The 16,136-nt window shown below is 37.4% G+C and overlaps 1 protein-coding gene across 1 annotated transcript in view; it reads right to left on the reverse strand.

Annotated features, from left to right (window-relative positions):
* Stk32a (serine/threonine kinase 32A) overlaps positions 1–16,136 on the reverse strand; it is a 123,535-nt gene that overhangs the window by 103,143 nt on the left and 4,256 nt on the right. The window contains exon 2 of the mRNA XM_046460396.2: positions 15,418–15,565. Coding sequence (XP_046316352.1) covers positions 15,418–15,469 — 52 coding nt within the window. The 5' untranslated portion in view covers positions 15,470–15,565. The remainder of the gene's footprint in view (positions 1–15,417; positions 15,566–16,136) is intronic.

A 16,136-nucleotide genomic window follows, 5' to 3' on the forward strand; every position in this document is an offset into this window, starting at 1 on the left:
AGGGAAAACAGGTGGTACCTGTCTTTCTGTGTCTGGCATTACATGATTTCACTCTTCTTTATGGTTGAATAGCATGCCGGGGTGTGTGTGTGTGTGTGTGTGTGTGTATCTCACATTTTCTCTACCCTGATGGGCATTCATCCACTGATGGGCACCAAGACTGATTCCACAACTTGGCTATTGGGCCTCCATAAATGTGGGCATCACACAAGCACATTCTTAGGTTTGGGACAAGATGAACTCCTTTGATGATTCCATGGACCCATTCTCCAAAAGGAAAAAAAAAAAGAACACAAATATACAAACTAATCTCTGAAATATAATTTATAGGGTTTCCCAGAATTCTATTTATGAATCCCATGTTTAGAATTAGACATGCTCAACAGGCATGGTGGCACATGCCTATAATTCTAGCTGCTCAGGAGGCAGAGGCAGTGGGACTGCAAGTCGAAGGCCAGGCTCAGCAATTTAGCAAGACCCTGTCTCAAAATTAAAAAGTCAAAAAGGGCTGGAAAGTAGTTCAGTCTTTTTTTTTGGGGGGGGGGCGGTGCCGGGGAGGGGGGGGATACTGGGGATTGAACCCAGGGGGATTTAACTACTGAGCCACATCCCCAATCCTTTTTTTTTTTTTTAATTTTGAGACAGGATCTCACTAAGTTTCTTAGAGCCTCACTAAGCAGCGGAAACTAATCTCAAACTTGCAATCCTCCTGCCTCAGCCTCCCAAGTCATTGGGATTATAGGCTTGAACCACCACAACCTGCTGTAGTTCAGTCTTAAAGCACTTCTCGGTCTAATCCCCAGTACCTGCTACCCCCTCCAAAAAAAAAAGAAAGAAAGAAAGAAAGGAAAGAAAAAATTTAGAGCTCCTCTAAATGAAATAAATATTTTACCTTCTAAACCAAAATCCTGACATAAAGCATTTAACATAAACTCCTTCACAAACCTAAGGATTATCACATTTGTTAGCACTTTGGAATTCATTGTATGTGAAGCAATATGTTAGACATTTTATTTTCATTATTTCATATAATTCTTATTGTCCCCAATACAACTTGAAGAGATCAAGGTCACAGAGCCAATCACAGTAGTGCTATCACAAACCAAGGTACACCTGGGTTTGCCAGATGTTGGAAGAAACCAAGGAGTGTCATCCCCTAGAGGGTGTAGAGAGAGCATGGCCCTACCAACAATTGACTTCAAAATTCTTGCCTCTGGATCTCTGAGACAATAGATTTCTCTTGTTTTAAGCCAATTCACCTGTGGTACTTATAATAGCAGCCCCAGGAAATTAATGCAGTGTTTGACTTCAAACGGTAAACTCTTTGCCTCAAACAGCAGCACATCCTTTTCATATCCAACTCAAACCACAAATGTGGTTAAATGTTAAAAGGCAGAAGAAATATTGGCTAGTTGTAATTCCAATTACATATTCCTAGAACTCAATAAAAAATGGAAGAATATTCTTCCTGTTCAAGAAGTAGACTGGAGAAAGCTGTGAAGCAGAGCAAGAGAACAGCTCTTAGGATCCTCAAAGACAGGATTTCTGAATTCTATTATATCTCCCGTGTTTCCCGCTCAACACTGGAGGAAGGCTAAGATGAAGAACTTCTGTTGTGCATTATTTCTATTCTTAACTGAATTTGCTGACCATTGAAATTGCCTGTGGTCAGCACATTCTGAATAAGAAGAAAAATGATATGTCCTGGCCTAAGCACCCAGTCCTTCAGTGTAAGTGAACAAAAGCTCCGCATGACTGACAGTGACATACAGACTACAGACTTGGGCATAGTTCTTAGCTGTCTATGGGGTTCCTGCTTGAAAAATATTCTGCAGGACACAGAAACAGTCTAAGGATAAGGATAAATGCAGTGCAGCATGGTAAATGTCCGAAATGGCTGAAGTTTAAGAGTTTTCTTTGAGCAATTCCACTCCAAGATTTATACTCCAAAGCTTTTAAAGCAGACTCAAGCAAATACTTGTACACGAATGTGCACAGCAGCATTGTTCACAGGAGTTCAAAAGCAGAAACAACCCGAGTGTCCAGAACACATAAATACATAAGCAAAAGGCAGTATACATGTAAAATGGAACACTATATAGCTATAAATAGGAATGAAGTTCTGATACCTGTGACAACATGAATGAACCTTGAAAGCGTATTAAATAAAATGAGTGAAACACAAAAGGACAAAAATCAGATGATTCTGCTCACGTGAATTCATAGGGTCATAAAGGGGAATTCAGTTATCAGTAGCACCAGGTAGAAGGAACTGCGTTATTGTTTAGTGGGTACAGTGATTCTGTTTGGGAAGAAGAAAAATTTTTAAAGATGGCTGGTGATGGTGGTTCTACAACATTATGACTACTTAACACTGCTGAATTATAGACTTAAAAGGGTTCAAATGGTAAGTTTTATGTTATGTTTGGTTTTCCACTATAAAAAAATAACAAAAAACAAACATAAAACTTACCATTTGAACCATTTTTAAGTCTACAATAAACAGTTTTTAAAGTCAGCTTTAAGTGGTAAAAGAACATCACATAACTCTTTTAAGTGGCTGAACATATTTTAAAGTAATATTTATAGTTATAATTGATCCTATCTAAATAAACCAACCAAATTTATTTTGATTATTATTATGCTATAAAAGTGATTTAAATTTTCTAACATAAGAAATATGCATCTCTTTCCTCCTGCCACAAAAATTTTTAGGAGTAAAGAATTATTATGTCACAAAATTGCATTATAAGAGAACTTGCCTGCATTTTAGCACCTATGTTTAAAATTATATATGTATGTAAGTGAATTATAGTATTTTTATGTTGTAGAATTTCTTAGCCACCAAATTATACTTTCAACAAATGAAAAATTTTAAGGGATTGAGATAAACTATTTATGGTATAATTAAAAATAAAGATAAATAAGTACATACTGCATCACTCTAAATGTTTCAAATGCCTTTTATCCATAAACACAGATTTTAAAAAGACCATCAGTTCATTCATCGAGTCCACAAGGTAGGACCCTAGGTGAACAAAACACACAAGAATCCCCAGCCCTCTGGATGTGTACTTTTCAGTGAGAGGAAAACATAACAAAATTCATATTTAACAAGGAAATTTAAGTAAGTAATATGGAGGAAAACACAGTGGGGAAGAGAGATGATAGACGCCAGAATGGAAAACAGGGTTCTAAGAGGAGATACTCTAACATATTAGCATGGTTATCTATAGGTGAAGATATTGTGGGTAAACTTTTCCTAATTGCTTTTATTTTCTAGGCTTTCGACAATTCACAGGCATTACTTTTGTAACTCTCAAATGTGCTTTAAAAAATATAATTAAAGAGGCTGGGGTTGTGACTCAGTGGTAGTGTGCCTGCCTAGCACGTGTAAGGCACTGAGTTCAATCCCCAGTACCACGTTAAAAAAAAAAAACAAATAAACAAATAAAATGAAGTTATTTGTTATATATATATATATATATATATATATATATATATATATATATATATCACCTAAGAATATCCCAAAGTGTTAACTCTAGGGAATATTGGGATTAAAATCCACTGAGGACAGCAAACGGGCCTCTTCTAGTTAATAGTTAAAAACATAAGACCTAAACAGAAATTCTTTTTAATACTTCACCTGAGCCTTATTTTAGAACATTTTTCCTGGTATGTTATATCCTGGGGGGGGGGGAAATGAAGAATTAAACTGGCAATGACTTCAGTATTTTATAAATGTAAATATGAATTATCCCATAAGGCATCCTGAAATTAAGTGGACCTAAAACAGTTGAAGACTGATGATAGGGAGGAGGGGGCGGGGAGGAGAAGTGGGAGGAGGAAGAGGAGGAAGATGGTGAAATTAGTTATGAAAGCCATTGCAACTGCTCTTGGAATCCAAATGGGCAGAGAAATTCAAGTGAAAAATCAAGAGTCATGCTGACCTGGAAGACTAACTCCAAGGAAGAAGAGGTGTTTTTTGGGAATCCCCAATACTTCAGGAGTAACACAGTCTAGAAGATCAGCATGTGAGCTACCAAAGGGAAGATGAGTGTCACCCAGAAATGACTTCACCCTTAGCTCCCTGAGTCCAGGATTCAGAGCCAGGCACATGCTGGGTGTTTGATGATCCTTGTTGAAGAGCAATCCCCCACGTTTGTTCATTTAATTCTGTAAATTCATTCTGGCTGTCCCTCCTGGGACATGTATAACTGAGATAAATGAGATTCATTTAGTATCAGGATTCAGGATTAGCCTTGTAGGCAGTGGTTTAATCTTCCTGTGCCTTAGTCCAGACCTGTCATGTTTATACTGTGGACTGATGTGGTGCTGAAATGCAATGTGATCCTCAGGTATGTCCACTCCCACTCCCAATAAGAAAACTTCTGGGTGGCAAGTACATTTTTATATCATTTGCTTCCAACCCGAACTCCCTGAGACATTCCATAACTGGAGGTGAGTGGCTGAGAAGCCGAGAGGCAGTCTATCTGTCCACTCACGAGACGGACTTCCAGCCTGGGCAGTGAGCCGTTAGCATGTGCTCCCTGGGGATGCGATGGTGGTGCTCACACCTAGATCAGCACACAGACCCTTCTGCAGATGGAGAGGGTAACGGTTTTGTTTCCAGGGAATAGCTCATGAGAGCCCTCCCAAGGGAAGCAGTAAGATATGAACCAAGGCTCCATCCTCCTGAGTATGGTCCATTTTCCCATCTGGCTTCTCTTATGAACCCAAATTCAAAGATTAAATTAGTAAGAATTCAGAGAGGGTGACTTCAGAGAACTTAATGCCCTTGTGTGGTGCCCTGTTGAGCTCTAGGCCCTCTCTGGCCTCTAGGCTCCCACACTATGGAAGCCAGCCCTGGATCCTCATCTCCTGGGCTTCTTGTCCTTATACTGGTTGATTCCTGTGCACATCAACATGCCCTAGGATTTCCTCTGGAAGAAAAAAATAATAGTCATTCTCTGTCTTACATTATATTCTGCTTCAGCTGTTGGCTACTCTCTCTGCCTCCCTTTAGACCAAACATCTTGAAAGAGTCGTCTGCTGCCCTGCATCCTCGCCTCCCATCCACTCCTCATTTGCTCCAGCCTCATTCAGGCCCGCACAGCCCCAGGGAACTGTCTCTGCAGACGACACCAAAGCCTCCCTGCTACCTGCTCACCTGGACATCTCCTTCTCACTCACCACGAGTGGCCACTCCCTCTTTCTCAAAGCACTCCTCCTGCTTAAATTTAAAGACAGACTTTTTTTTTTCTCCCTCTCTGCCTGTTCCTTCTCAATCTTCCTAGCTGGACTATTCTCTTCTGCCTGACTTCTTGATTTTAGGGAACTGTTCTCTTCCATCTCTCTCCTCTCTCCCAAGATGGGCTCATCAGTCCTCACAGAATTAAAACCCATGTCTTTGTATCTCCATCCCAAATTTTCCCCCCATTGCTGGACCCTCAGTTCCAGGCTCCTACTTGGCATCACCATTCAGATGTCCTAGCATTATCTTATGTCACCAGATGAGAACTCCAGGCTGTTCCTTACAATCTCAAGTCTGCCAGCACCCACTCTTCTCCAACAAACACTGGGATTCACCCTAGCTTCTGTTCTTTCCATCTTACCCCACATTCAAACCATCAGTAGCTCCTGATCATTTTAAGAGAAAATACATATTTCATCTCCACAGCCACTCTTGTTAGTCCAGGTACTATCATCTTGCACTTAAATGAAGATGATGGTCCTAGATAAAATAGGTCATTTCAGATTGTTTTCTTCTTCTATCTCATCTACTTAAATAAGTTCTCAAGATAGCACATATTAAAAATTATAATTATATATGAGATTCATTTAGTATCAGGATTCAGGATTAGCCTTGTAGGCAGTGGTTTAATCTTCCTGTGCCTTAGTCCAGACCTGTCATGTTTATACTGTGGACTGATGAAATCTATATTTCGTAGATCAGAAAATTCCATCTCTCCACACACTCCCCCAAAAAAATCTAGGGAAGAAAAGGAAAAACAACATTGGGTGGTTTTTAATTTTTTATTTGCCAGCATTGAACACAATGATTGTGATAATTATAGTGAAACTAGCTAACATTTATTGAGCTATTACTATGTGCCAGGCACTAGTTAAGCGCTGTACTCAGATTTTCTCTTTTTACTCCCACAAAAAACTACATGAGGCAGGCACTATCTTAGTCCTCTTTTAAATATGAGAAATCAGGATCAGAGGGGGAAATTGCTTGTCTCATTTCTCACCATGAAAAATAGCTTCTATTTTCACCATCCTTAAATACTAAATAAGCACATGCAAGAACAGTCAAGAAAGAACATAATCTTAGAATTTAAAATTTTAATACGTTTAACTTGGTAAAAGGCTTATTACATTGTCCTTATTTTCTCTCTCCTCACAGACTAAGAAAAACTGTCATTTTGGCACACATCTGCAAAGGCTGTCCAGAAACCACTGATTTAACCTGTAGCTCTCCCACCCTGTGATACAAGCTAGGGTTGGAGATGGGCTCTCAAGCTAACACTTAGGACCCATTGATGAAAAATTACTTAACTGGGTCACTAGTCCTTCATCATCCTAAATGATTGACAGCAAATGGTTAACACTGCTACATGGGGAGCCTGGCAAGTTCTTTAAGAATATAATTGGAACTTGTCCAGAGGAGTGGCCTCCAAGGCCATCTGATGGCAGTTGTGTGCACTGTCAGCATTTCCCTTTATGAGACGTGGTGCCTCGGGAAGTCCAGGGTTTGCAGACACCCACTACTGGTGCCAAAAATCAAGCAATGGGCACAAACAGTTTTTCTTGTCTTGCTGCCTAGACCCCAATTCATAAATTTGCTTAGAACTCAGAAATACATTGTCACTTTCTTTAGAAGAAGTCACAGAGTAGAACAGTGGGGCAAGATCAGGGGTTAGCATTTCCAACCATTGGCTGCCCTTCTATTAAATAAATGTCCGGAATTCTGTCTACTCCTATTTCCAATGCATTGCTATTGTAACCATTGAACTGAACCCAGCTTGTACAGCCATCAAATAAAATATGTCACCAACGAACACAGTTTATCTTCCAAAACACTAGGTTTACTGGTCCAAGCAATTCCAAAGGCTCACTCTGATCAACCAAATGAGAATTATTGAAGAGTAAATTTATGAAGTATCTCTGCAAAACAAATTCCAGTCTCCTTGCCCTGATTTGTGGCTTATGGCCAGAGGATTATGAGTGGATATCAGAAATGTTCCCAGAGCATGTAGACAAATGTCTGAAAGATGCCATAGAGCAACAGTCAGCACCACACAGCCATGGCCAAATCCAGTCCTCCATCTATTTTGTATGGCTCAAGAATCAAGAATGAGTTTTTACATTTTTGAATGCAAAGAAAAATCCAGAAATAATATTTGATGATAACTGGAAATTTTCTGAAATTCAAATTTCAGTGCCCATAAGTAGGCTTTGCAGGCAGGACACCACTTGTATTTGTTTCTGCCTTGTCTATGGCTACAGCAGCCGAGCTGAGTGACTGTGACAGGACTGCCCATACTGCCCACAAAATATACAATATTTACTAACTTGGCTCATCACAGAAAAAGTTTACCAACCTCTGCTTTACACCAGTCTCATAAATAAATCTGAGTAGCCAAAGATACAGACAACTCAAGTATAAAACAAGGTTAATTTCATTTATTTTAGCATAAATATTCTTCCAGAAAGGAAAGAAAAAAATAGTTCAAGAGGAAAATGTAAAATCTGTGTCAGGCTACTGAGTTCAAAATCTATGACCCTAAATTTTCCAATCTTTTTTCTTTTCCCATATAAACTGTTTCTACTTAATAAGAACATTATTCCATCACTGGCTTTGAGTTTCCAAATGAAATTTCTAGGAATGCTCACATGGCACCAGAGAGCTGTAGTCGGGAATTGAAGCTAATAAGGCCTTGTAGTTAAGGTAGCATCTACTAGGTGAACAGCAGATATTAGCTCTCTAGACCCATTCTCAATGAAGATCTTCAATGAAGTCTTGCAGTAAATGATCAAATTGTCTGAATACTGAAACTGTCTTACAGATTTAGGTTTTCAACATGCGTGATCCTAAAATGAAAATTTAAAGTATCTACAGTTTTGGATAGGGCAAAAAGTGTAGCATCTTGAGTATTATTTAATGATCAGCAAAGACTTCACCAGAATTTGTTTATAAGATACTCTTTCAATTAAAGTGTTCTTGATTTTAAAATAATAAAAAGCAATGAAGTTTACCAAATCCAATTCCTACCTCATTCAACTAGGAACATACAGCATCCTAGAATTAAAATGAGCTACCTCCTTATTAACTTGTTGGCTTAAGTAAACATAAATCAAGGACTTATTAGGAAACCTTACAAAAGAGTATAATCACTCTTTATCATGTAATATAAAAACTCCATTATTTTCATATAAATTACACTACAAATGTTTCAAATGTAAAAATTGATTGCCATTAAAACTGTGGGGAAAAATCAATGGGAAGAAAGGATGTTTCCAACAACAACACAATGTGTAGATATAATCACAAACTCTCATTTTCCAAATTGAGACCACAAAATATTAATTATGTGCCACAAGATTAAAAGATTTTTTTTTTACAAAAATGGCTTAATTTTGAAATAAGAAAAGCATCAGAAGACTGAAATTTCAATTTGCAGCTCATTTTGCAGAACATTTAATATGCTAACAAGAAGGTTGATCTCTCAAGGCAAGATGTCACTTTCCTAAATTTGTTTGAGTAGATTCTCCTAAACATGTATCCATAATGCATCACTCAGGATACACGCAAATGGGAACCACTAGCTTTGTCTTTGAGGTCTGTTTTCTTGGCTTTACAATTTGTTTTCTCCTCACTCTTCCAAACCCTTTGCATGGAGAAATAAAGCCCTTCCAAGTTAAAAAATGTTGCCATAAGCATTTGGACCTGAGGTTATTTATGACAAATGCCTTTTACTAAATCTCAGACTATCCAAGATGACTTAATTTTTAAAGAAGCCAACATTGCTGGAGAATTTTTTTTTAACTTTTCCAATCATTGTAATGCGGAATAATAAATATGAAATAACAACAACATTATTCAAGTAATGTTGATAGGGGAAAGTCTGAAATTCATTTGCCTGCCTACTTTGGTACAATCATGGACATTAAAATAACAAAGGAGATTCTTGAAGTCCTTCACAGTTGGATTCAATTCAGTAACCTCCCATTTCTTTTGGATTGCAAATCTGTGGCCAATTTTCTTGGCCCAAGATTTTGAAGGACCCCATTGCCTCTGTCACTGAAAATGCTGGAAAACTGGAAACAGACACATATCCTAGGAGACAAGCACTGCCAAATGAAAGAACATTGAGTTTTCAGCAAGTTCAAAGAATAATGTAATAATTGAGCTCTCTCTGCAAACTCAGGACATTGATGAACTCCCTAGAGGAGATTTTTTAACCTAAGGCTAAATTTTCTTAGCTATGTGTTCCAGAAGAAGGTTGTCTCTTAGTTTAACTAAGCAACTTCATCACCTCTACATTGTATATGCTTGGAAACAGATTATTCCTAATAATGGCAAGACTCTCTCCTGCTGCTCAAACCCTAAATTGTAAACAAGGCCACTTTTTCATGTTAAAAATTCTCCTCTGCGTTAGCCTGGAAAACGCCAATAACTAGACTTTGAAAATGTTGACTTTTAAAAAATAATAGAAATACAAAGGAAAAATAGCAACAGAGAAAAAAAAAACACTAAAACAAAACAAACCCAGTGTATTCAGATAGAGGAAGCAAAGTAGACTTAAAGAAAAAAGTTATGAACATTAAAAACAAGTGTCACTTGAACTCTTTTCTTTCAGAAAGCTCAAAATGTTTTCCTGTCTCATTAATGATCTCCCAGAATATGCATATGGCAGTTAGGTACAGGGGAAATGTTTCATTATGTCTGCTGATCAAATGAAATTACTTTAATAATCAATTTTGGTCTCAAATCAGAAAAAGTAGAGTTCATTGATGTTTATCTTCGATTTTACCTTAAATGAAAATACAATCACCCCAGGGGAGATAAAAGAGAAACCAGGTAAGACTGTGCTTTTGTGTAATCAATAACTTGCTTCTTTTAAAGGGCTTTGTATTGGTTTCCACAGAATCTATAAAATCTGCCATTCTGTCAGTCTGCTTTGATTGGTAGAATCAGGAGCAAGGCATATTGACCACAGCATCTACTGAGTTGCCGTAAGTCAATTTTGTTTCTTTCACAAAAGGAAGTATTTTGAAGCATCCATGCTAAGAGACTCTGATGCTAGTAAACAACACTATTCGTGTTAATTGGGTCGTTACTTTAGGGTAAATACCTTGCTAAGTATTTTACTTGCATTATTTTATTTCATCCTCACAATTACCCATTGAAGTATGCCCTATTGTGTTTTACATATGAAAGAAAGTGAAGTTCATAGAGGTTGAATAAATTACCCCATAGACCCCCCCAAATTAATTCATTAGTAGTTATTTAGGTTTTGAGACTTTTCATGGTACTCTGAAAATATATATAACATAGAGATGATAAAGTCATTTAGTTAAACCTTTAGAAAACCTTGAAATTAGTCAAAGTGACTCTAGAGTCTGATAAGGGTTCATTGGGCTACTTCCCCTTTGATTTTTCTCATAAAAACACATACATCAATAGTATGTGGCAGAGCTGATATTTGAACCTGGGTGTGTCTTTCCAATATTAGAGCTCATGTTCGCCTATCATTCCTCCCCAGCTAAAACATGTGACATAATTAGGTAGAAGACAGTATAGGGGTTCCTCAGAGAAGAAAAAATAATTAGCATATGATTCTGCAATTCTACTTCTAGGTACATGCCCCCCAAAGAATTGAAAATGGGCTTGAATGGATATTTATGTACTAGGATTTATAGTGACATTATTTACAATAATCAAAAAATGGAAACCACCAAATATTCTTTGATTGACAAAAAAGTAAATAAAATATCATATGTATATACAAAGGAATATTATCAAATTCTGACACATGCCAAAGCACATATGAACCTTGAAAACATTATGCTAAATGAAGTACGCTGGATGTAAAAGGATGAATTTTATATGATTCTATTTACCTAAGATTTTCAGAACAGCCTAATTCATAGAGACCTAAAGTCCAATGGTGGTTGCCAGGGTGGGGAGGAGTGAGGAATTGGAAACTTATGGTCTAGTGGACATAATTCAGTTTAGAAAGAGGCAAGGGTGCTTAGGAAGAAGATGGGGGTTTAACATTAGGAATACACTTACTGCCAGAGAACTGGACACTTAAAATGGTCAATATAGTGTGTTTATTTTACCACAAGAAAAGAAACAATTAGGACTTAGGTGTGTACTGAAATATAAAAGCTATAACCACAAAAGTCATCATTTGCCACCTACTTTCTAAAAGACAACAGGAACCAAATAAGCAGACCTTGTTCAGTTCCCTGAACTATAAATGTCATACTTTGTGTTCACTGAAGATCAACATAAGCAACTACTAGAGTGACTCTTTCAAGATCAGATGGAACCATAAAATGCAAGTGTCAGGATGAATTCTAGCAAGAACAGCTTATTTTAAGGGACAGCCAACACCTTATCTTTTCACTCCAGAGTGAACAAAAACACTGAGAAAGAAATCATGAAATGATAACTGATGAACCAGTTTAAAGGGCACAGTGGCACACTCCTGTAATTCCAGAGACTCTGGAGGCTGTGGCAGGAGGATTGTAAATTCAAGGCCAGCCTCAGCAATTTAGTGAGGCCCTAAGCAATTTAGGGATACCCTGTCTCAAAATAAAAAATAAAAAGGGCTGGGGATGTGGCTCAGAGGTTGAGTACCCCCAGGCTAAATTCCTAGAACCAAAAACAAACAAACAAAAATCTTTTTATTTTCTAATCTATATATTGTGAGTATCAAATAACCTGAGGGAAATATTAAACACTTTTTTTGGTCACATATTGGGATTCTTATCTGCAACATTTTTAAAGTAATTAAATTGGCTCATTTTAGTGCCCTAGATTCTGGCCCAGTTTGATCATTTATGTAAAAATACAGCTATCAAAAATGAGATAGACATTACTGTTCCTTGATTAGTAAGTTGTTTTGTGTTGTTTCTGCCCTTCTTGGTCAGAAGCTTCTGAGCAATTAAATGAAATTTACACCATGCTCAATCCAGAACCCCGCAAGAAGCCAAACTAACCTTATAAGATTTACTGAATAAATAAGCCAAAGTATATTTTTCCTTCCAAACTTCAAGAATCTTACAAACAAATAAATTAATATGGAAATTAAATGCAGTATCTTTGACAAACTCATACTCATCAAGCAATGTTATGATATAGGCAATTATTCATTGTTAATACATTAACTCCTGAGATTTTAAGTCCGAATATCTCAATAAAATTGACACTAGTGCATTAAAATAGGTTGGACATCGTAATCTAGATAGTATATATTATTTTACTAATCAATATTAACTGATTAAATTTAATCTATAATATATTGTCATATTAATGTTAATTATAAAATATTATAATAATTATATTCTGATCACATGATTATATGATATGTAACATAATCATACAATATAATATAACCATATCATATGATATAATCACATTATATATTGCATACTATATTTCAATTTTTATAGGTATTCCAAATCTGGGACAATGGAACAAAATGGATTTTAAGAAACATTTGGCTGCTTCTGAAGCCTAACTCTCTTCCAACTTAGTTTTTTTTTAATAGTCCTTGAAGACAGTTGGAAAGTGACACTTTATTTTCCAGTTTTCACAATCTTTGGGTATCTTATGCGAACGGCTGGCTGCATTTTCTCATCATAATGCTATCCTAGTATCTTCAAATCACATGTATCCCCAGCAAATTATAAGCGTGAAGCTGGCCTTTCCTTTCCATTCTGTTCTATGAAGGCCTGCCTTGTGCAAAAAAACAAGCATTAACCCTTTTGAAGTTCTTAATTTTGAGACAAGGTCTCCACTAAGTTGGTTAGGGCCGCACTAACTTGCAGAGGCTGGTCTTGAACTTGTGATCCTTCTTCCTTAGCCTCCCAGGTTACTGAGATTAACAGATGTGGACCACAGTGACTGGCCAAACATTAGCTCTGAAGCCATAGGGAGCAGAGTGAACCAAATAAATGAAAAGCATGTTTGACTTGTCTTTCCACTTCAGAGACAGAAAAGTCATGTAATATCATCGGTCTCTAGATCCTTGCTTTTACTACTTGGTGAAACAAAGTAAGGCAACAAAAATAACAATGGAAAGTGTTTTTTCTTAAGGTCTTTCCAGCTATGTAATTTTGTGGTCCCTGCGGAATATTTTATGTAGGCAGTAAGGATGCAGGTAGTAAGGCTGATAGTAAATAGCTTGAACAAGGCATACTGATCAGTTATATGGTTTGCATTTAAAGGTGGTTCCATCCAAATATTCAAAACTAAGATTGTGTCCCTCGACCATAGCAAATATAACTGTTTTGCAACTATGACGAACTGCTGATTCTCCCCTTCTCTTGTCATAAAGAGAACTTCTTATTTTTAGAAGGTTTGTGACCACACAAGATAACACACCAGTTACACTTCCTGGTCTTTCTTATAACTAGATAAGTGCATGTGAGTGAAAGTGACAGGCCAGGTCAAATCCTTAAAAGGGGTGAACACAACCTCCCTGACTGTTCTCCTTTTTCACTGGCAGGAATTTGAATGTGGAAGTGAGCTATCCTGAGGCATGAGGGTGGGCGCCACTGCAGAGATGGAAAAAAGCAAGGCAGCTAGAGCCAGGGTCCCTAACCCTTTGTGGCCCCACACCCTGGAGTCCTTATGTCTGGATTGTTACACAGAAAGGAAAAGCACGTCCTTTCTGGATCAGCTGCTGCTATTTGCAGTCTATTTCAGCAGACACACAGGCCAACACCATAAACTTACAATGATGATTTAGAGGCTGCTTCATAATTTTGCAAAGTAGGTTCAAGTCCTCAAAATGATCCATTTTTCAATTGGAAAGAACCTTGAAGTTTACCGGATCCCCTCACTTTATTGATGAGGAAATTGAAGATTAAATGAGTAAATAAACTTCTTGAGCCTCATGGGTAGCTCGCAGTAGGATTGGCATTAGATCTCCTGAACTTGAGCTCATTCTTTCCCTTTGTGGTCCAATTAGCAGAACTCCTGGAAATTATTCTGGAGATTCTATCTTGGAGGTCTAAACAACTTACTCTCTGGAACCTGGGACTTTCTTTTTCTAAGACAACCTACCAACAGCTGCCATTCTACACACTCCGACAAGGCTGCTCATGCTTCCACTACAAGAAGAAATATGGCATGGGCAGGTCCAGGCCTGTGACATCATTCTTCACTGGGGGGATGACAGGAAAATCAGGAAGACTTAGGGTTTTACTTCCTGTCTTGCTGAACCTGGCCTGGGAAGTTTCCCTTTTCTCCAATAAAACTGAATTTTTTTTCTATGAACTAGCATTTGAGATTTGTCTAGAACCCTGAAGCATGACAGTTGGAAACTCAGAATTATTTATTAGAATTATTAAAATACAGAACAAGTTATACAAGGTACAATAACTTGTATTATAAAGCATATCAATCATTCACATTTAATTTGATACTACAAAAAATTACTATAACTAGCAATGAGGGTAACGTCAGCTGTCAAGGGAACAGCATAGAGAACAAACAAATCATTGAATTCTCCAACATGTGCCCAACCACAGCTCCCTTTAGACAAGGGAGGACATTGGTATAGTTGTGATTAAAAATCTGCCAGTTGGATGCAGTGACACAGGCCTGTAATCCCAGCCATGTGACAGGCTGAGGTAGGAGGATCAAAAGTTAAAGGCCAGGGGCTGCGGTTGTGGCTAATTGGTAGAGTGCTCGCCTAGCATGTGCGAAGCGCTGGGTCTGATCCTCAGCACCACATTAAAAAAAAAAAGAAGAAGGTACTGCATCCAATTACAACTAAAAAATATTTTTAAAAATAATAAGAAGAAGTTAAAGGCCAGCCTCAGCAACTTGGGGAACTGTGTCTCAATATAAAAAAAAAAAAATTAAAAAGGCAGTATGTAGCTCAGTGGTAAAGCATAAAGCATCCCTGGGTTCAATACCCAGTACCACAATAAATAAATAAATGAATAAAAGAAGTCAATCAATCCATCAATCTGCCAAAGGTCCCACAGAAAGTGAAAAGTCCAACCCAACTGTAGCATACAGGGTCCTTGACCTTACTTTTGCAATTGTACCTTTTTCCTTAAAGGGCCTATAGACCATGCTTGCATTTACTTATAAAACTAAAAGTTCATATTTGAATGTCACAAAATTCCATTTTTTTCAAGCCACTGCCCCACATCTCTTACCATCCTCATTTTCATCAAATACTGGTGGTTTGCTTGAGGTATTGGCTCCCATGATCAAGTCTGTCCAAATCTGGACTCTCCAGTTATATCATCCAGGAAGAAATACTCATCTTTGCTCAAAACAAGCCCCAGAAACTTAGCTGGGTATCTAGGAAAGAAAAAGAAATGATATCTTTAATATATGGTATACTCTAGAGGTCCTGAGTAGAGGCTGGCAAAATATTAACCTAATCTGTATCACTGCAGTAGAAATTTTTGTCCTTGCAAATTATGATTTTAGAAGTAATAAGACAGCAAGCAATAGAAGAACCTGCCACATGGCTTCATCATTAGCAAACCTGGACTTACAAAGTAGGAGGAAAACAAAATAGTTTTCCAAGTATGAAGAAAATTTTAAAATGAGCCTAGAAATGCTTTATTTAATTGTAAGACAAAATAATATTTGTGAATATTTATAGACTTTAGAAAATACGCTAATTTTATATTTTTCTTTTTATGTTATATGCAACTTCACCTTTTTAGTCATAAGGCTGCATTTGCCATGTTTTTCCTCCTGACCCAGAAGGTACCCCACAGTAAAAGAAGCACTTTCTGGGTTGGGCTTTACCACACCAGAAAGTGGGTGAACTTTTGTAAATGTGTTTCATTTTTTTCCTTCCCCTGAACTTGGAAATGATAATGGTCCTTACCTCAAAGGAGACTTAAATGTGAAACACATA

Source organism: Marmota monax, unplaced genomic scaffold, assembly GCF_021218885.2.
Source record: "Marmota monax isolate L192 unplaced genomic scaffold, Marmota_monax_Labrador192_F-V1.1 WCK01_AAM20220418_F8-fsc00006, whole genome shotgun sequence".
NCBI classification, from domain to species: domain Eukaryota; kingdom Metazoa; phylum Chordata; class Mammalia; order Rodentia; family Sciuridae; genus Marmota; species Marmota monax.